The sequence below is a fragment of the Lipotes vexillifer genome, unplaced genomic scaffold, assembly GCF_000442215.2.
Source record: "Lipotes vexillifer unplaced genomic scaffold, Lipotes_vexillifer_v1.1 scaffold1432, whole genome shotgun sequence".
Classification (NCBI taxonomy): Eukaryota; Metazoa; Chordata; class Mammalia; order Artiodactyla; family Lipotidae; genus Lipotes; species Lipotes vexillifer.
In genome coordinates, this window is record NW_006795398.1 from 563,913 (window position 1) to 584,782 (window position 20,870).

The following is a 20,870-nucleotide window of genomic DNA, read 5'->3' on the forward strand; positions in this document are numbered from 1 at the left end:
TTCCCTGATGTAGGGCGGTGTGGGGGGGCGGGGCGGCGCAGGGACACAGGCGTGGCAGGGAAGGGGCAGCTCCCAGTGCCTGACTGCTCAGGAGCCGCGAGCCCTGCATGGTGGGCTGCCCTTGAGATGACGCAACCAGGAGGGGTATGTGGTAACCTGCAGGCTGAACCAGCCTTGTCCTTTGGAATTCTGGCCCTCTCTCCACTATCACTGTTCCTTCTGAGTAACTGGTGAGAGTGGATTGTGCCTTTACCTGGAACCAGTTGGTAGTGAAGCTTCTTGACATCATTCCCCCTCTCGGTTCTCCCTCACATGTTAGTGAAGTTCAGGAGAGCAAGCAGCTGCTGATCCCTTCTCTCCCAGAGAACACGTTCTGCTCGTTTACTTTGCTCGCTGTCAAATGGTAAGGATGAGTCTGGTCATTGGATTCCTACACGTGGCTTCAGATTATTTTCCAGTTCTACTTGGAATACAGCCAAACTCCTTCACGTGAATAATTAGCCAATGACTTGATGGTCACCTTTATCCTTTTTACAGCTTACGTCACTAACTGGCAACATGTGTAGCTGCCTGAGCCTTACACATTGTAGTGTACTCTGTATAAATTCTGACCCCTCTTCCCTCCTTTCTCACCTGGGCTTTGAGAATAATCAGAATGGACTGGGGCAGGGTGGAGTGATGTGAAGAGGCGTCTCTTTAGATGGAATATCTGGGATGTGAGTTTAAGCTGAGACCTGTAGGATGAAAAGGAGGACTTTTGATGCTGAGGCAGGTGAACGAAGGCCCTGTAGTGGCTCAGAAGACAAAGGCTCCGAGAAGTTGGGTAACTTGCCCAAGGTCACAAAACTAGTATGTGATCACACCAGGATTTAACTTTAAAGCAATTCAGAGCTTTAAGTGGCTGGGGATTTTGTCTTTTATTTGTTGCTGCTAGGACAGGGTGTGGACAAAACCTGCACGTTTCCTGTTCCTTTCTTATTCAGTCACCCACTCTTTCAACTATCCTCTCTCTTTTATGATCTCAAAACACATTTCCTGATGCTCTAACCCCTCAGGCTCTTTTTCTTTTTCAGGCGGAAGAACCCTATAGAATATTGGTATGCATAATCATAATATAAAACTAGGTATAGGTTTACTAACATACATGTGGTGTAAAATCAGAACCTCAAGTATACTTGTCCCCCCCAGAAAAAGTTGCAGAGTGATTTTAGAGGCAACCATCTCACTTTTGAGCCTGAAGACCACTGGTGTTCTGAATCTGAGAGCAAGTGCTTTAACCACACTAGAATAATTGTATTCCACAAATTAAATGCAATCCCATAGGCTGCCATTTTCCCCCCAGGCAGTGTCTTTTTCCTTGATCACTGCAGGTGAGCTACTAAGTACCCTTCAAGGCTCTGTTCAAATATCACTTCCTGGTGGCTTTTTCTGATCTTCTTGGTCTCACTTGGTCCCTCATTGAAGGGGCCAGAGGCTCTGTGATACATCCCTCTAGTCTAACACAGGGTCTTGCGGTTACCCCTCCTCATCTGTCCTGCCACCTCTCTGCCAACTGCTCCAGGCCAGGGGCCTTGTTATACATCCACCTCTGTGGTCCTAACACTTTACACGTTGCATTGTATCGAGGAGGCATTTAAAAATGATTAACTTGGATCGAAGTTAAGGTGCTTCTCTTGTATGTCTTGTGGAGTTAAGTAAAGGGCACTAAATGCTGATGCTGTAAAGAGGAATAGACTCTATGGCCCATTTCCTTTAACACTGAAGTGTCCAACTAGAGTGGACATTTTAGTATCTGCTTCTTGGAACAAGGGAAGAGCAGTGGGTTCTTTCCAACCCACAAATAACACTAGTTAGGGAAGGGCTTTTTCAGAGGCATGACATGGGCCTGGGATTGGTTAGAAAACTGACCCTAGACTGAATCTGGGAAGGAGAAGTCATTGCTTAATTTGAAGGAACAAAATGAAAGCCTTGATTACCATTTTTTCCCTTCAAGGTGGTGTCATATTATAGTACTAAACTTTTCATTACAACAGAAGTGAGTTTAATTTTTATTGAGTCAGTTTTCACTCTGAATATTTACCAATTTTGAAAATGTGGATTTTCTGTAACCTTTTTAAAATTAGTTTTGGAAATTTCAAAGTGAGTTATTATCAATTTGGTATTTCTAAAATAGATATTCATAGTAATATGTACTTAGGAACGTTTACTGGTTGTGTTCATCTTATAGATCAGTTTCGACCAGGTGTAAGATATAATTTTTTCGTGTACGGGTGCAGAAATCAAGGATATCAGTTACTACGTTCTATAATTGGATATGTAGAAGAATTGGGTAAGTTAAATGGGTAAGTTTTCTTAGAGTTCAAGGTAATATGAGAAATTATAAAACAACATCAGTTTTCAGATTGAATTCTAAAAATAGGTTGAATTGAGATGCTTATTAGTACAAGGAAGAAAAATAATTTGTATGATAACTGTTAAATTATAATTAATTATTTTTCATTTGTTTAATGTTTATGTTTCATAATTTTACTGTTGTCATTAAGAAAATTAAATCTTAATTTGGACGTCAAAAATACTTAATTTACACTTATACAAAGTTTTAAGACTATTAACTTATTCAAGACTATCAGGAAAGAGGGGAAATACGAGTAAAGCCTATTCTAGTAGCCGTTTAAAGATTTTTTGCATAGGTTACCTCCCTAGATATGTTTTATGTCTGAAAGTTGTAAGTTCTGCTTTTGTATCTTCACAGCAAAAGTGCTTGTGATAATATCTGTGAAAGTTTATGATTAAATAAAGTTCTGATTACAAGTTTAGCTATTTTTGAGGCTAGAAATCTCATTAAACCTTAATGTCTTGCTCTGTATTAGTAAACCCTCCATTAGCTATTGACTTTTTTCCTTTTACAGCTCCAGTTGTTGCACCAAATTTTACTGTTGAGGATACGTCTGCAGATTCGATATTAGTGAAATGGGAAGAAATTCCTGTGGAAGAGCTTAGAGGCTTTTTAAGAGGGTATTTATTTTACTTTGAAAAAGGAGAGAGAGACACATCTAAGATGAGGGTTTTGGAATCGGGTAAGTAAATTACTAGACTAAGTATACTGTTTCTTAGAAGTTCTTTATTAACTACAAAAAAAAAAAAAAAGAGGAAAGAAAAAGAAGTAAAGAAGCTACTGAGTAGTTTATACAGACTTCCAGAATGCTCTGAAAACTAAGGAAGGGAAAAATGCAGTCATTTGATGAATATGAGATTTTTAAGATTTTATTATGTGATCAATGGCATGTAGTCTTTCAGAAATCATTTATTCTGAGGCCTTTGATTGTGAGCCCCACAGGACAGAGAGCATCTCTCTAATCTTGCATGATCCATAACATAGCATCTTATGAAGGTTACTTTAAAAAAAAAAAAAGGTCTGGGCTTCCCTGGTGGTGCAGTGGTTGAGAGTCCGCTTGCCAATTCAGGGAACACGGGTCGTGCCCCGGTCCGGGAAGATCCCACATGCCGCGGAGTGGCTGGGCCCGTGAGCCATGGCCGCTGGGCCTGCACGTCCGGAGCCTGTACTCTGCAACGGGAGAGGCCACAACAGTGAGAGGCCCGCGTACTGCAAAAAAAAAAAAAAAAAAAAGTCTTCCTGTACTTATACTAATGGAGGAAAAAACTCAGAAAGCTAAAGAATGGCTTCAGAGTCTCCTTTTATCTGACAAAGAGCCAGCCACACAGTTAGCCATGACCTTAATGAGCTACGAAACTTAATTGATTTGATTGGGGATGTGTGTATCTATTAAATCTTAAGAAGTACAGTTAGTCCTTGACAAGTGGTAAGTGTATGTCCACAGACCTTTGAGAATCCTCAGATTTACAAATACAGAAATGTTTGTGCAGACTTTGGGCTTTAAACCCTAAATTACATTTCTGTTGGAAGCCAGATGATTTTTATTCATGGCTGAACAACACAAGCATATCATCTCTTCAATTTGAGAGCTTTTATTTTCCTTAATGACCTTTCCTTGGAAAGAAACCATTTTAATTATAATATTTAATGCCTGACAAGTAGAGAACAACAACGCCACAGGGAGATGCTGACCAACTGGGCATTAGCTTAGTCATGTCCCGAGAGCACTTGCGTAAACATGAGCCTCCCACAGACCACTAAGTTCTGCATTTCCTGAACCTTCAAAGTTGAGGGAAACCCTAAATATCAGATTCTACAAACATTCAGACTCTAGTGTAATTTCCCTCAGGTGCTCAGAAATTTTACACTTGAACCAGTTAAAATTCTAACATGTAGACTTCTAGTTAGGGTGGATTGGTCACTAAAAGTTAGAGCAAAATAGAGAAAAAAGAACAACAATGCATAAAGCCACAAAGACACAGAGAACTGGAGAGGCACAAAAGAGGATTTGGAAATGCTGGGTGTGGAAGTGGGCTGAGTGACCTAGAGGAGTGGAGGGCGGGGCAGTCTAGGTGGACAGTTGGGCATCAGTGAGAAGTAATTTGGTTCATCCTGCAGCGCCAGAAGTGGAGGCCAATGGTTAGGATGAATCTGGGCTGAACAGCGGGAGTTGATTGTAAGTCTGTAAGGAGCAGTTAGAACCCCCAAGTCCTACACCAGCTTCATGTAGCTCATGTGAGTGCTCTCTCCCCTGCATGAGAACAAGAGGTTTATTCTGGACCAGAGAGCTTCTGGACAAGGGACACTGTAGCAAACCCTGTGACTCTCTCTCTTCCTCCTTCCCACCTGCTTAATAGGACATCTTCAGCTAGGCCTGTTTTCTGGGCAGGAGATGAGAGGATTAGAGTAAGTGGTTCCTGAGGAAAGACATAAAAGGTGCTGATATTTGGGGGATTATCCCAATGAAAAGCCAGGAACCCACCTGGTCATTCCTCATCCATGATATAAGTGAAGCCCACCCCCCAGTAAACCCCACCTATGTACACCAGGCTTCCAGTGAGCCTTTTAGTGGCTCACTCTTGAACATGACGAGCAGCCAGGGATAACCAGATGATTGAGAAAGCTTCTAACCTGAAAGACAGACACCAGGAGAAACCAGAGGAAATGGATGCAATGTGGGAAAACAGAGAAATTTAAAACAAAACTATCCTTGGATAGTTGACGTATACTGTGTTCATTGAAAAGACATGATGTTATAAAAAGGAACAAACAGAAGACAGTTAAGAATTCCTCAGAATTAAAAATGTGATCAAAGAAATTTTTAAGGAATTAAATACAAGTGGAGAAATTAAATGGAAAATGGGGAAATTCTTATGAAAATGAGACAAAGGCAAAGGAGAAGACTTGGAGGTAAAAGATTAGAAAGTTGGAGTTTGAGTCAAAGACCTGCACTGTCCTCCTTTATAAGAGTTCTGTTAAGAGAGAAGAGTGGAATGGAGAGAGGGAAGTTATCAAAGTAATAGCACAAGAAAACAATGTCCCCAAACTGAAAGACCTCAGTATATACAGTAAAAGGTGCCATTAAACACACAGTAAAATAAATGGAGAAAAAGATGTATGCTGAAGTATGTCACCATGAATTTTCAGAGCACCTGATATATAAAGAAAAAATCCTAGAAACAATCAGAAAAGCATCTCTTGTGCAAGGATCAAGAATAAGAATGGTAGCAGGCCTCTCAACAATGTACCAGATACTAGAAGCTATTGCAGCTACATCTTCAAAGTACTGAGTGAAAATTATTTTCAACCTAAAATTCCGTACTCAGCCAATCTATCTACAGATACAGTAGTATCTGTACTACTATCTATGAGTGTAGAATGAAGACATCTTTAGACATGGAAGGCTGCACATATTACTTCCCCCATGTATCCCTTCTCCAGAAGCTCCTAGAAGAGTGTGTGTCAATACGAGGAAATAGTGGGGCAGGGAGTTCTAGGATGAGAGCACCTAGAAGACTTCCAGTCCAGAGCAGACGCCCCAGGAAGCAGCCTGGGGGGAGTGGGCAGCAGCTGGGGGAAGCAGCGGCCCTGGGATGTTGTTGTTTTGGACCACGTGGAAGCTTGTATGGAATATTCATTGGAGGGTGTTGGACGAATCAGTAATTGGTACATTAAGCAAATAAGGAAGAAAAGCAGTTATAACAACAGAAAAATAAGAAAGGAAACATCATACCAAGCAGTTTGTCTTAGTAGTAATTTGTATTTATATGATCATTACAATGTGAACACTGAAGTTACCAAATTTTTTGATGTTTCTCTGTGAATGATGTGGGCTTGAGGGGAGAAGGGGTAGTGGTTGTGTGTTAGAGCTAATGTCTAATATTTAAAAATCAAGCACTGCCAATTTAAGTTTATTTCAAAATATGGAAGTCAGTACCCAAAGAGATGGGTAACTTGATTTTGAAGTGATTGTTCGTGGTGGGGAAAGATGCTGGCAGGGAACTGCTACTTTTTGTTTTTAGCCATATAGTATGATATAGTTTTAAGCTATTAAACTGCATTATTTTGGTTAAAATTTAAAAAATAATTTAACAATTTAAACAATTCTCCACATTTCCTTTCAAAATGGTTCAAGGTCGTCCTCTCTAATCTCTCATTTGAGAACTCAGATGCACTGCCCCGTTTCCTGCGTGGTTTGGAGCGATCTCTGTTGATTTATGATCTTGCTTCCTTGAGTTTCTCACTTGACTCACAGGCATGATCAGCCCGAGTGACAGTGTCCCTGCCCCAGTGGGTTTTGGTTGCGGTGGGTTTTCATGCTCTTAGTAAAAGAAAAAGAAGAGACTTTTATTGATTGCCTGCTATAGGCCAGGTATTATTCTAGAGAATGTGCACGAAAACTTCACAGAGCCCTGAGAGCTAAATCATGATATTCTATTTCATAGTTAGAGAAACTCGGGTTCAGAGGCGTTTAAATAATAGGTACAGATAACATAGCCACTCCCTGGCAGAGGTAGAACTTGAACATGGCTCTGGCTGGCTCCAGGAGGTCCTTGGCCCTGGAAGCGACCAGCATTCAGTCTCATTTAAAAAGGATGTGAATGTGACAGGTTTGAGTAACCATGTGATTAAAATGGTATAGAGATCAGTAATAATCTTCTTCACTTTAAAAATAGGTCGTTCTGACATAAAGGTTAAGAATATTACCGACATATCCCAGAAGACACTGAGAATTGCTGATCTTCAAGGTAAAACAAGTTACCATCTGGTCTTGCGAGCCTATACAGATGGAGGAATGGGGCCAGAGAAGAGCATGTTTGTGGTGACAAAGGAAAATTGTGAGTTAAATGTTGTCATCGAGTTGCTTTCCGAACTTAAGTGCATTGTGTTTCCAGTGATTTTTGTTTATATAGGAATGCCCCTTTTTAAAATTTCATATTTTGTTACACTTTTATAGTGGGTGGAGGGCAGTATTGAAAGGCCATGAGGTGACTTCATATTTATTCTTACCAGTTATTGCCTAATGCGTACTTAGGAAATTAATGAATTAAGGGTACCTCTGAAGTCTAGAGTTCTAAATTCATGTTGAACTTATATAACGGTCAACTGATTTAAACTTTTTTACCCGAAATATTCTGTGATTTTTGGCATATCCAGGGAAGAGTGTAAGAAATAGCCTTTAAAAAAAGCATAAAGCACAACACTCCTACATTTGAGATGGAAAGTAGAGAAGAGTGATGGACTTGACTAGCTTGTCAACAGCAAAGAACTTTCATTTTATCACGGGCTTATTCTCTAGCCCTGGGCTGGAGTTCATACATGCCCTTAAATAAAGGACCATGTGGAGATGGTTCTCAGCTGGGGGTGATTTTGCCTCCTAGGGGACAGTTGGCAGTGTCTGGTGACATTTTTGGTTGGTGCTACTGGTATTTGGTCATTAGAAGCCCAAGGACGCTGTTAAACTTCCTACAATACATGTGACAGCCTCCTCCCTGCAGAGCACACAAGAAAGAAGTATCTGCCCTAAACTATCAGTAGTGCCAAGGTAGAGAAACACTGCTCTGAAGAATTTAAGTGTTAGTATAAAAATTATTACAATACTTTTTAAGGTTATATTTTAATAGTTTTTCAGTTTCCCTGTAGCAGTTTGGATTTTTTCTTCAAATAATCTACTGACTTAAATATCTTATAATGCAAATGTATTCTCTAGTTCATACTAAAAATGTTGATTTTAATATGTGCAGTATTCTCTTTTCAGCTGTGGCATTGATTATTGCCATTCTCATCCCAGTGGCAGTGGCTGTCATTGTCGGAGTGGTAACGAGTATCCTTTGCTATCGGAAACGAGAATGGTAATGATTTACCCTTGCTGTTTTGTTCTTAAGGGCATGATTATTTAGTTTATGTGTTAAAAAATAAGTACAACTTTTTGGTGGAAACAAGGTAGTAAAAAATATTTGTATTGGTCAGAATTAATATTGGAATTAACATTAGGCAAGAACATGGCACATTATTTAAAGGTTTTAAAATTAACAAAGTAAAAGTGTAAATTTTTCCCTACTATATTTACTAATTAAAGTAATAGCAGTTGTACTAAAAAAATATTTATAGGCATAAATAGGTCAATAGCTATATGCAAGATTAAATGTAGTTTAATGATTGAGGTATCACTTGTCCTGGTGACCTATTTAGAAAATCTGGTCATTTATTCAACAAATAAGAATGACCCCTCCCATGTGAAGGGGAACATAGTGGTGAACTAAATAAGAATGGTCATTAGAATTATAGGATAGTGGGGAGGATGGACGTGAAACCCATAAGCGTTTAATAAATATATGGGTACAGATTGTGAGTGGGTGCTAGGAAGGGCACGGGCGGCATGAGGAGAATAGTGGGGAATCACGTCACAGGAGGTGGTCAGGCTTCCCTGTGGACGGTCCACTGCAGCAGGGTCCCAAAGGGGAAGGAGAGGGAGAGAATGCGCCAGGCAGAGAGAATAGATTCTGAGGGCCCAGAAACTGGAAAGAGCTTGATCTTCTGGAGAAAGTGAGAAGTGTGTGTCTGGGTGCAGCAGCGGAGGGAGTGGTGTGAGCTGAGTGAGGTGAGGCAGGGTAAGTGCGGGGCTCGGGAGAGAGTGCCTCGTGGTCAGCCAGCAGGAGCTGTCCTGGGCTGGGCTTGTGGCACCTGGCTATGTTCATGCATAGACTGTCCTCACTGGCCTTAAAAAGGCCGTCATTCATGATAAAGAAGAGAATGTACTCTAGCAATCCTGGCTTATAAATCAAAATAGTAACAGTTTAGAACTGTAGAATAATACCCTGTTTGGTAACCATATTCTCATTACCCAAAATCACATTTTAAAAATGATTTCAATACAAAAAAAAAGATAAAGTTAGGAGATAGTTTAGAAGTTAGAGCATTTCGAACTTACATTAACATTTCTTTTTCCTGCAGGAATTTCAAATAATAAAGTTTTTTAACAGCTATAAATATGATAGGGCACTAAGCAAATTTCGTTTTTGTTTGTGTTTAGTTTTTGCTCAAGATTAATAGCCTTCCTTTTTCTGATAATCCAGAGCCTGTTTTGGGCAGTAGAGAACTACATAATGCAAACATGTTCCCAAGTAGTTGACTGTGCTGAATCCAGTCTGCAGTATGAATATTTTGGCCATGAGTAATGCCTGTATTTGACTTTTGACTTGATAGCACAATCACCATTTTAATTCTTTGCTTTCCATTTCCATAAGATACTGTAGTTAGGACTAGAAGTACTGTTTCTGCTTTTCAGATAGGAACCTCTCAGTGCATTATATTGAAAGCTCTAGTGACTGATCACGCTGAAAATGATCTTCCATTTTTATCTCAGATATTCATTAGAGTATTCATATGAAACGTCAAAATAAGCCTGATAACTTATTTATTGTCTAATTGGTAATCTTATCATTATTAAATGTACTTAATCATCTTTATTTAAAGGATTAAAGAAACCTTCTACCCTGATATTCCAAATCCAGAAAATTGTAAAGCTTTACAGTTTCAAAAGAGTGTCTGTGAGGTAATCCTTTATTTTCTTACATTTACCTTTGAAGTACTGACTTCCTTTTTTTAGTTTTTTGTGAAAAGTTAACATGTCAGTGTCATCCAGAGTAAAATGTATTGAGAAAATAGCAGTGCTTGAACTGCTGAACTTCTAAAATTATTCGTTTTAAATTGTTTGTACATGGTCTTTTTTCACTACTGTTAAGACCAAGGAAAATACTGATATGTAGAAAAGAAAGTAGCTTTGCTCTAGTATGCACTACAGAATAGTAGAGACACATTTTTATGAGCAGCTGTGAAAACCAATATAAAATAATGCTTCTTTTTGTAGGAGAGGCACTGCAGCAGCTTTTCGTGGCATCCTAATCCCTGTTTTAAAACTTATTTCTAGGGAAACAGCGCTCTTAAAACATTGGAAATGAATCCTTGTACCCCAAATAATGTCGAGGTTCTGGAAACTCGATCAACAGTTCCTAAAATAGAAGATACAGAAATAATTTCTCCAGTAGCTGAGCGTCCAGAAGATAACACCGATGTGCGACCGGAAAACCATGTGGTTGTAGCCTATTGTCCACCGGTCATTGAGGAAGAGATAGTGAACCCAGGAGCGGATGAAGCCGGAGGGGCCTCACAAGTCATTTACATTGACATTCAGTCCATGTACCAGCCTCAGGCAAAACCGGAGGAAGAACCCAAAAACGACCCTGTAGGGGGCACAGGCTATAAGCCACAAATGCACCTCCTCGTTACTTCTACTGTAGAAGATCTGGCTGCAGATGATGATTTAGGCAAAACTGCAGGTTACAGACCTCAGGCAAATGTAAATACTTGGAACTTAGTATCTCCAGACTCACCTAGGTCCACAGACAGCAACAGTGAAATTGTCTCTTTTGGAAGTCCATGCTCCATTAACTCCCGACAATTTTTGATTCCTCCTAAAGATGAAGATTCTCCTAAATCTAATGGAGGAGGCTGGTCCTTCACAAACTTTTTTCAGAACAAACCAAACGATTAACAGTGTCTCCCTGTCACTTCAGTCTACCATCTCAATGAGCTCCTGTTGCCGGGTCAGCACTGGGCGCCTTGGAGGGATCCTGTGAAGTGTTGCTAAGCGAGGTGGACTTCACTCATGCAAGTTACACTGAAAGTGTTCATGTGCTTCTGATGTGGTCTCAAAGCCCAAACACAGTAACTCAGAAATTCAGTCCACACAACTCACAGTTTGGAGCTATTTGTGATTCGAGCCAAAGAATTCTCACATTGCTTTACCTTTAGGAAGCATTTCAATAACGGATACTGCCTGGTCCATACGTGCAAAACAAATCCCACAGCAACTGTATTCTGTTCTGTTGTTCATCAGGTTTTCTCATGCATATACCTTATGGAATTGTAAGCAGATTTGCAGGCAAGGGAGAAAAATGTCAGAGTAACAGATGATGTTTATTTGCCTGACATTTGCTCCATTCTAGATGAAAAACAAGCACAGATTTTAAAACTTTTAACATTATTCTCTATCCACAGCATTTAAGAAAACTAATTTTTAATGTATCAACAGCAACACCTATTTAGTGTTTTGTTTGATAAAGTATGTTGATTTCTGTGCCTACTGTATAATGGTTATCAAACAGTTTTCTCAGGGGTACAAACTTGGAAAACAAGCGTGACACTGACCAGCTCACATCAGAATCATGTTTTCTTGCTTTAGAAGATTTTTCATACCGTTCCATTATTTTTTAGCTTTTATGCTAGCTTCCCTTTGCCCTAATATTTAAAACTAAACTTCTAGGACTATAGATCTTAAGTTTTAAAAAAAAATTCATTGTTTTGTTTTTTGGTGACAGTGTCAACTTTATAAATATATGAGCAAATTCAATATTCCTCATAAGCATGTAATTCCAGTGACTTATTATTTGAGACGACTACTAAGCAATATCTGGCAGCATTAGCCGTCTGTATAGTTCGGATTGGCCTCAGTCCCTCCTGAGAAGACCACGCTTTGAGCCCCGGTTGCCCAGGCAGTGACGACCTCTGACCCCTTCTAGCAGATGTTCCTCCTCACTGTGCATCTTAGCAGTTCCTCCCTCTTAAAGGGTCATCAGTCCAGACTATCTGATTCAGTCCTCAGATTTTTACTAAAAAGATAATGCTTCTTATAGGGACAGTTACTCAAGGGCTATTTTATGTGGAATATCATAAGATGGCTTTGAATTCGTGGGCATACCCGTATTAAAGGTGCAGCAGTTGCTCTGGGAGTCGTCCAGAGTTGTGTCCTCACAGCATCCTCTGCCCACCGCTGGTTTTCATAAGTGATGTCTAGAATGAATGTGGTTCTTGGAAAAGCAAACTGAAAATCTAAAAAGTGTGTATTTTCCCTGCCCTCAGGCTGTCTATGTATTTTGAGTTAAGGCCAAAGTACTTGAAAATTTGGAAGATCTAAAGAAGTCAAGATATGCCTTTTTTTTTTTTTTATCATCTGAGGTTCTGTGATGTGTTTGCACATAATGGATCAGTTATTTTTTTTCTAGCCCATAATGTATCGTTGTAAAAACCATGTTGTGGAAAAAAGCCACAATAAGGGTGACAAGGGAGAAAGTCTGTTTAGGTACTCTGTTTATGAATCCTGATTTTAATTGCTAGGATTCAATTAAATTCCTGAGCTTCTTGATATATGAACATGTGGAGTGAAATACAATTAATTATGTATACAAATAGTGTAGTAAAACTACATAATAGCTCACAGAAATTTTCAACAATGAAAATTATATCAAACCAGAGCCACCTGTAAACAGTTCGCTCTGTCTTCTCATTTCTCCTGTTGGGCTCCTTCCCTTTGCTTCCACCCCAGACACTCAGACCTGGGCCTGCCTTCTCTTCCTGCAGAAGCTTGTCATTACCACACCCCTCTTGACCCCAACTCATGCCTTTTTCCCCATCAAAACTCACCAGTCGTGTACCTCCTCTCTTTAGGATAAGTGTTGGCCAAGGTAGAAGTTTACTGATCTAAACTCCACTAACCTGAGGTAACGGGAAAAGGCCAGAAGAGATTGTTTGATCTCTGCCATTAATGCATATGCGTTTCAACTGTGACCATCTGTATCCAGAGCCCTATCTAACCTACATTATGACTCATTTGTTTGGCTAATGGTGAATATCACCGGGGCTCTTGAGTCCTATCACTCCATCCAAGACTTCACAGCTTTTTCTGCATGAAAAAGATTCAGAGTGCAGCTTACCTGTCCCCTGCCTCTGGAGATCCATACGCCAGATCACTGGGTTAATGAGAAGCAGAGTTATCACTCTGTTAGTCTGGGCAGGCTCCTTATAACCTGTGATATGCTTAGAAGAGTGTGGTTTAGGTCTGAGGTCAAAACAGTTTTCCTTATCTTTTCCCGGTGAATTGAGGATTGCTAGACCTGCTCTACAGATGGGAAGGGATTACTTCCCAACCGCTGTCCCACCTGGGCACATGGGGACAGGGCGAGGGGAGGGAGCTGGGGAGAGAGAAAACACTGTCTGTCACATATCTCTGGTTGCTTGTGGCACTGGAGACCCTGGCAAACATGCACTGTTTGTCAGTGCCAGGACCATGCACATGGGTGACAGGTGGTCTAATAGGGCCTTTCTCTGTCCAGTCACATTAGCTCCTCTTTCTGGGGGAGGGCTAACTAAAGGCTGCTTAGAAGGGGAGGCTAGATGTGTTCCCTCAAGCGCTTCCTGACTGGGAGAATAATTGGGAAACCCCTCTTTCCTGCTAAAGTTTCCAACTAGAGCCCAGTCATTGGTTAGAAAATTCTAAATGTCTGAAGCAGAAGTATATCCCATTATGTCTTGATCAGTGCTGTGTAAAGGATACATTTTCATATCTCCTACAAGCCAGTTAACTTATCAGCCAGTTTCAGATCAAGCTTCCCTTGTGAGGAATGGAGATTCTGGTGGTCATTTTGACTGCATTTCTCTTGCGAGTGGCCATCTTAAATAAACTATTTAACATAAAAGTATTCTTGGAAGACTTAGCTAGGCTTTTGACATTAGACCTTGTAAATTATGTATTGCATGGATTAGCATCCGTATACGATTGAAGTCTTCAGTGTGCTGAACCTGTAGAAGCCTGGATTTGACATTATGGCCCGAGCATCTGGATAGTTGAATTGGGTGTTTATGTGCTTAGGTGATAGAGGTGCTTTGTTCCTGCAGCTTAGACACAGAGGCAGCCATTCACGGAAAAGTTTCAGCCTCATTTTTTCCATACCAGCATTGCTTTCATGGTTCATGGATCTGAAGGATTGCATTTAGAACATCTACTCCTCTTGCCCTCTCGGAAACTGGTAAAAGTCACATCCTTAAACCTTCATGCAACTTGTATTCTTGTTGGAAATTAGTCCTGTAATTTCTTAATTGTCTTCATACCATCCATATTTAAAGAACATTACAGGCTTTTCTGTATTTGAATAATTAGATGTAGTTTAGTGAAGGAGACTAGGGAACATTTTCTTCCAAAAGGAATTTGGAATCAATTTTATGATAGCTTGAAAGTACTCCCTAACCTGTCAATATGCAGAAAATGTTATCTCAAAGTTTTCTACTGCTCAGGCACATAACCAGATAAAACTTCTTTTTCTATTTAATTTTTACTGTTTTCTGTTTTGAACCATGTTAAAATTTGTATATCTTTTATAAAATGCCTTTTTATCCTTATTTTGAAAGTATAAAATTGGGCATCTCAGAAGTCAAATGTAGGATCATTAGCTAATCAATGGAAGTTCAGTCAATTTTTTATTGACTGAGTTCCATCCCAGAATGTGCAGATTCAACAGAGTTTTCCTGAAAGGTGGTATGTGTCAAGATCTAGCTTGCGTAGATCTGAGACCATTGGCTTGAAGATTCAAATCTACTCTAGAAGTGACTCCACAGTTTGAGTGAAAACTTGAGAAAGCCTCATGCAAACGCATCACTAGATATCTTATTCCAACCTAATTTTAAGTGTTCACAGTATCTTTTTATTTGATGGCTACACAACGTGGGACATGTTTGTACCAACCAAGTGTTTCTAGTAAATCAATAACACATTGATGTGTGAGCTTAACTGACTAGGATAAGCACTCATTCTCCTGATAAACTCTTTCTTCAAAGCATTATTTTAAACTGGTATTTCCTGCGACCATGCCCATCTTTATTTTTTATATCCAGAAGAAAATCTTTCACAAAAGAAGATGAGTTGTGACTAAACTTACTGGAAATGCAGCTTTTAGACATGACCTTAGAATATCATTGTTAATGGCTTGTTTTGAATTTGGTCTATTTATACCTCCGTGGATTATGTACCAGGGCTATTAATATTTAAACCTCTTATTTCAATAGGGTGGTGAGATTTTTATTCCTTTTCAGTTAGTACTTTTGTCTTAACTATTACATGATCATATTCATGTTAAGTATAATAGAAAGGAACTATTTTTAATGCTGATAATGGATTAAAGAACAATACTCTGTTCATTGAAATGTCAGGCTTTATCGTATATGGTAAAATTTCAGGGGATGTGATTTGAATATATCCAGACCCTTATAATTATGATACTGAGTTATGACAGGATTCTATTAATTTTAACCATGGGTAGCATTTGTTTCTTCCTCTATTAAGAATGTTAATATTTTGGATTATACATGTCCATGTTATCAAGAGAATTTACCTGTGCAAGACAAATTCTAACTGTGCAACATTTTTATGAAAATGAAAAGTGATGTTTTTAAGAGGGAAACCCTCTGAATTTTTTTTCCTATGCGCCAAGTGCCTAGTTGAAGAAACGTAGAAACAATAAATTCAAAAGCTCTTAAATACTAACCAAATACAAAACAGTAATAACTTATATTACTTTTTGGTTGCTATAACTGAATACCCTAAAAACAGAGATGTGAATGGGGGAAAAAATGACTGTTTAATTGATAAGGAATTGGTTTTTATTACATTTACATATATCTTCTAAGATTGCCTTTGCAGTAGCCAGTCAGAACTTTAAAACAAACAAAAACACTAACAGTATAGACCTTATGCTGCACTTAAGCCAAAAATACTTTGTATACCTGACTGAATGGCTCACTTAAATGTATTGCAATTTCCTTATACATTTAAAGTGTACTTCCCTTAAGAATTACTCCATTTTAAATGGGTAACTTTCAATTTCTGAACTTACTACTTTTCCTCAGCATTCCGGTGGTATGTTATAAAAGATCGTAAGATTTCTAGGTGGTAATGCAATTTTCATTAAAAAACAGGGACAAGTTAACTTTTAGGTTTAACCTTAACATTAGTATTTTTGTAGTTGGTCGTAGAAAACAGTACTGAATAATGATTTTCATAATTTTTTTTCAAATACTCTGTCCCCAGTTTGATTTTCAATACTTTTTCCCATTATTTATGATATATTCTTCAATTTAATTTTTTCCTTCCAACATAATGTTTCAGAAAAATGTGAATACGTTATGAATACAACACACAAAAAGAAACCCTATTCCATTCACTGTTGTGGAAGGGTAGGTATTACATGATACCCTGGGATTGGGATTTGTTTTATCCAATTATTTTCTCCAAAAGGAGCAAGGCATTTTCTTACATTTCAATTCAGAATTGCTTGAAAAAGATTGGCCTGGATAGAGAGACGTCCTGAATTTGAGATGGTGCCACCTTATGGTATGTCCAAAGGTAAAGTCATTTTAGAACACTCAGTTTTCCTAGTAGGAGTGTGTTACCTTTCTTTCCCTTTCATTAGCTGGCCACAAGTCAGAGGTCCTTATAATGCTAGGAAGTTACCATTTTTTACTTTCAAAATTGCATTATAGTGAATTACTGTTTACAAAATACACATACTGTGAACAGATACAAGTTTTTGTCTTTTATAAGGTTGTTTGTAGAATGAGTGGTTTTTTTAAAGGGGATGTTATATGTTAAATATTTTCAGTTTTTTATAAATACTAGTAAGTGTTTACTAATTTTTGTTTGGTCAGGTGTGTGCAAATGTAGCTGAAAGATAGGGAGAAACTGCAAATCCAGAACTGTTTCATTTTTCATTTCTTGAAATGTTACCACTACAGACTTTTTTTTTTTTTTAATCTGAATGATCATTTGTGACGTTCTGTACCTAAAATCGTGCTTAATCATATCAGGAAACATTTAAATATGCATATGCAGGAAGCAAACTATAGATTGCAGTATATTTGTGTGATATTCAGTCTGATTCACAAAAGTCCGAGTTTAATATGGAATAAAACAACTCCGCTTACAGAGACGACAACTGAAGTGTTTTCTATCTTATGAAAATTTGGAGATTATGTTGCTGTTAGAAGGAAAAATTTGGACATTTTATATCGTTGTAGAATTTCAGAATTTAGTTTCCATATCTTTTGGGAGACATGGTCAATAGCAAGAACATAGAATATAAGTAACCTATTACTAAGACACCTTAAATGTTAAACTAGTATGCTTGGCTGTTAACTCTAAAGATGTTACCTATGTTTGTTTTTAAAACATGCATGTATTTAACAATTTTATCATAGTATTGTCATGGAAAAAATAAATATATTTTCTTACAACTTACACTGACAGATTTGGGCATTATTTGGGGTGGTTTTTTTTTTTTTCCTCCTGTTTTAGGCACTTAGGAGAAGTGGCTCCTGCTTTGTTGTTGTTAATACTTCTGGTTCTATCTCATAAGTATTATAGTGGTTATGAAGCAGTCACTTAGGGCTCTGACTAAATTTTTAATATTTTAATATATTGCTATGCCATTGATATAACCTTCCATAAGTTTTCTTAAATCTATATTCTATTTACCAGACAGGTTACCATAAAATAATCGGATAGTGGGGAGCCAACATTGTAAAACACATACTAAATAAATACTGGCCCTTAAAGTATGGTTTTTAATTGTTCTCCTCTGAGGATAACCTAAACATTTCTTGAAATTCTAGAAATATATCAAAATTTTATTATCAAGTTTTTGAATTTGGAAATATAGTCATTGATTCAGCAAAACCTCAGTAATTTTAAAGGATGAAGTGATCTTAAATAGAATTTCATAAGGGGAGAAATTAAGTCTTCAGTCTTACGTAGCCTACGCTCACCCAGAGTAACAACTGATGTATTATGAAGAAACTGTAGACCAAATTTAAATTAACTGTGAAACACATGTTACTATTTAAGTACTATTTAAGAGCTCATACATGTGGTCTGTCCTTTATGGAGACCTCAGTGCATATCTAGTTTCCCAGATGGTGAGTTCTTGAGCCAAAATGTATAGCACCATCAACCCCAGGAAGTTTGAAAGGATCGCAAGGAGAGGAATGATGTAGTTATTAGGGGAAAGCAAAATAGAGGTGTATGAGTAATGTTTTTCATGTATGGTATTCAACATCACACTAAAATGTTAGCGTACAAACAAGTTCATTACAAAAGGCCTGTGTAAGAACTGGTTTTCAATGGCCTATAAATTTGATCCATTACCCTTCCCCCGGAGTGACTAATAATAGAATTGAATTAAAAGTACTTATTCAGTCTGCAAAAACCAGTGAAGTTGAAGTAACAAGAGATGTCTTAAACTGATTTGGGATTAAACCTGAGATGATTTTTATCCCAGAGTAATTACTTTCAGATTAAAGAAACAAGAAAAGCTTTTAAGGATGATTTTGATAGAAACTGTTAAGTGGGAATCATGTTAAAATGAGTACGACTGCCGTGCATGGAGCTCGTAATTATCCATCCCCACAAGTTTGCAAGATGAGAAAGAATTTCAAGTCTCAGCTGACATTGAAACCTTTTCCCCCTGCTGTTCCCAGCCAACTTGATCTCGGCCGCAGAGCTGGGTCTTCACTCGACTCAGCCTTCAGAAGCAGGGCGGGTCTGGTTCTCTTCCTGGCGCTAGGCCTTGCACACACACCCCACCCACATTTTCCTCGAGTTGATGGAGAGGCAGGAAGCCTTGAGGAAGCAGAGCGTTACCACGTGGCCCTTCCTGGTCCCCAATTGCCCAAGGACCAGTGCAGACGACGCACCCTCTTCAGAGATGTACCTGGAGTCTGACTTTCTCAATCACCTTTTGTGGCTCCTTTCCTTTTCTGTGGCTTCTGCAGGTGTCACGCCCCGGGCAGCGGCTGCCTCGTGTGAGCTGCGCAGCCCTGGCTCCCAGCCAGTTTCACCACCACTGACTACCTGGGCGACCCCGGAGAAATTCCTCCACCTCTCACCTCATTGACCTCAGCTCCGAGCTGTGGGTCTTGATCACCTACCTTTGCGCAGTTGCGGGGATGCCGGGTAGCGGACACAACGCTCCCGACAGAACAGATGTCGGGTTGTTACACGCTCCTCTATCCCTTGAGAAACCTCAGGAGCACCTCCGACTTTCTGACCAGCACCTTAAAGATGGAAATGCCTTAAAACTGGCTTAGATGCGCCTTAGGTTAGTGACATCTCTCAGGTACCCAGAGGGGAGTTAGCCAGCAGGAGGCCTGCTAGTTAAAGCACGGGATCGCTTCCCATGGGACCCGATGCTGTAGCCTTCACCTTTCTTCACTTGGTTAACTTCCGGTCTCCTTCTAAGCGACACTGCTCAGTTAAGTCTTTCCAGGCTCCTGGGAGCCCCATCGTCTGCCTTCCCAGCACGCCCACCTCTCCGCGGTCCGAGCACACTCCTAAGGCTTCGTTTGATAGCAGGAGTCGAACGGCTGCATCCACAGAGCTTAGCGTAGTGTCCGCCGCATCACAAGGGCTTGATGAATATTCTTTAAACAATTGCGCCTTGAAAGAAAAAGCAGTTTAATATGTTTCCCTAGATATTAGAAATGTTATCTTACAGAGAGGTGACATGCCTGTGGAAGAGTCTCCAAGGATGGAGAGACAGGGCAGTCCTCGTGGAGCTGGCATGCCTCGGAAGAGGAAGGAGTCTTCCCAGGTCATCTGGGAGAAGATCCTGCTGTTCGTGGTAGATGCTCCAGTATTTGTTGCATGCAGCTACCCTTTGTTCTCCTCAAAGGAGATTTGCCCTCATCCTGTTATCTCTTTGACAAGAGCAGGTAGGGGATAAATGGGCTTTATTGGAAGTGACCACAGGTTAGGGCCCTTCTCCCACCCACTGACTATTCCCCACCTCCTCCCGCTTTAAAACGTATTTCACCCTCTGTCGGGTTCTCTCCATCCTTCCAAGTGACAATTTGCATCATCAAACGATTCGTTCCTGTCCCCATCTCTCTCTCCCCAATCGCATATCTGCTCCTCTAGGAGACAATCCTTGCCCCATCTCCCAGGCATTTACTTGATGGGCAGGTGCCCTGGTACTTGCTGCAGGCTGCACTGGGCTATAGTCTCATATTCCACCCAGAACTGACACATAGCTCTCCTCTGCACCGAAACTCTCAGGCCAGACGTCCCCAAAGAGCTGCACCCATGATTTCAGGGTCCTCCAAGTCTACAGCCTTGCATTCAGAGAGAAGAGGGCGCCCTTCCTCCTGGCTCCCAGGGAGGACTCTGGTTGGCCTAGCCTGTGTCACGTGTCCATCGCTGGTCCAGTCGTGTGGCCCAACAGAAGTTCTATTCAAGGGCCACTTCCACAAGTACCACATCGTTAGACTTGGAAGAGGACCAGTCCCCCAAAAGAAGGAAGGTGATATGCTGAGTGGACAGAACAGTAAATCGGCACTATAGACTCCCTGAAGAAAAGCTAGAGAATAGATAAAAGGAAAAAGAAAAAAAATCCCTCAACCTTCTCATGCAGCATTAGCTATTTTTAACGTTTTACTTTTTGTCCTTTCAGACATTTTTCTATGTGAATGTGTATGTATATATATATTTACACATATTTTCATATGTTTGTACCTGTATGCATATATATAAAATTATATTGTATATTCTATTTTGGAACTTGATTCCTTTTTCTTTCTTTTTTTTTTTTTTTGT

General features: G+C 39.6%; 1 protein-coding gene across 1 annotated transcript in view; it reads left to right on the forward strand.

The window, feature by feature from the left end:
• The window catches only part of LIFR (LIF receptor subunit alpha), a 52,773-nt gene extending 41,824 nt beyond the window's left edge, over positions 1-10,949 (forward strand). The window contains exons 14-19 of the mRNA XM_007467613.1: positions 2,228-2,329; positions 2,910-3,077; positions 7,072-7,233; positions 8,154-8,247; positions 9,872-9,950; positions 10,326-10,949. Of these exons, the coding sequence (XP_007467675.1) occupies positions 2,228-2,329; positions 2,910-3,077; positions 7,072-7,233; positions 8,154-8,247; positions 9,872-9,950; positions 10,326-10,949 (1,229 nt within the window). The remainder of the gene's footprint in view (positions 1-2,227; positions 2,330-2,909; positions 3,078-7,071; positions 7,234-8,153; positions 8,248-9,871; positions 9,951-10,325) is intronic.
• Positions 10,950-20,870: the final 9,921 nt, after the last annotated feature.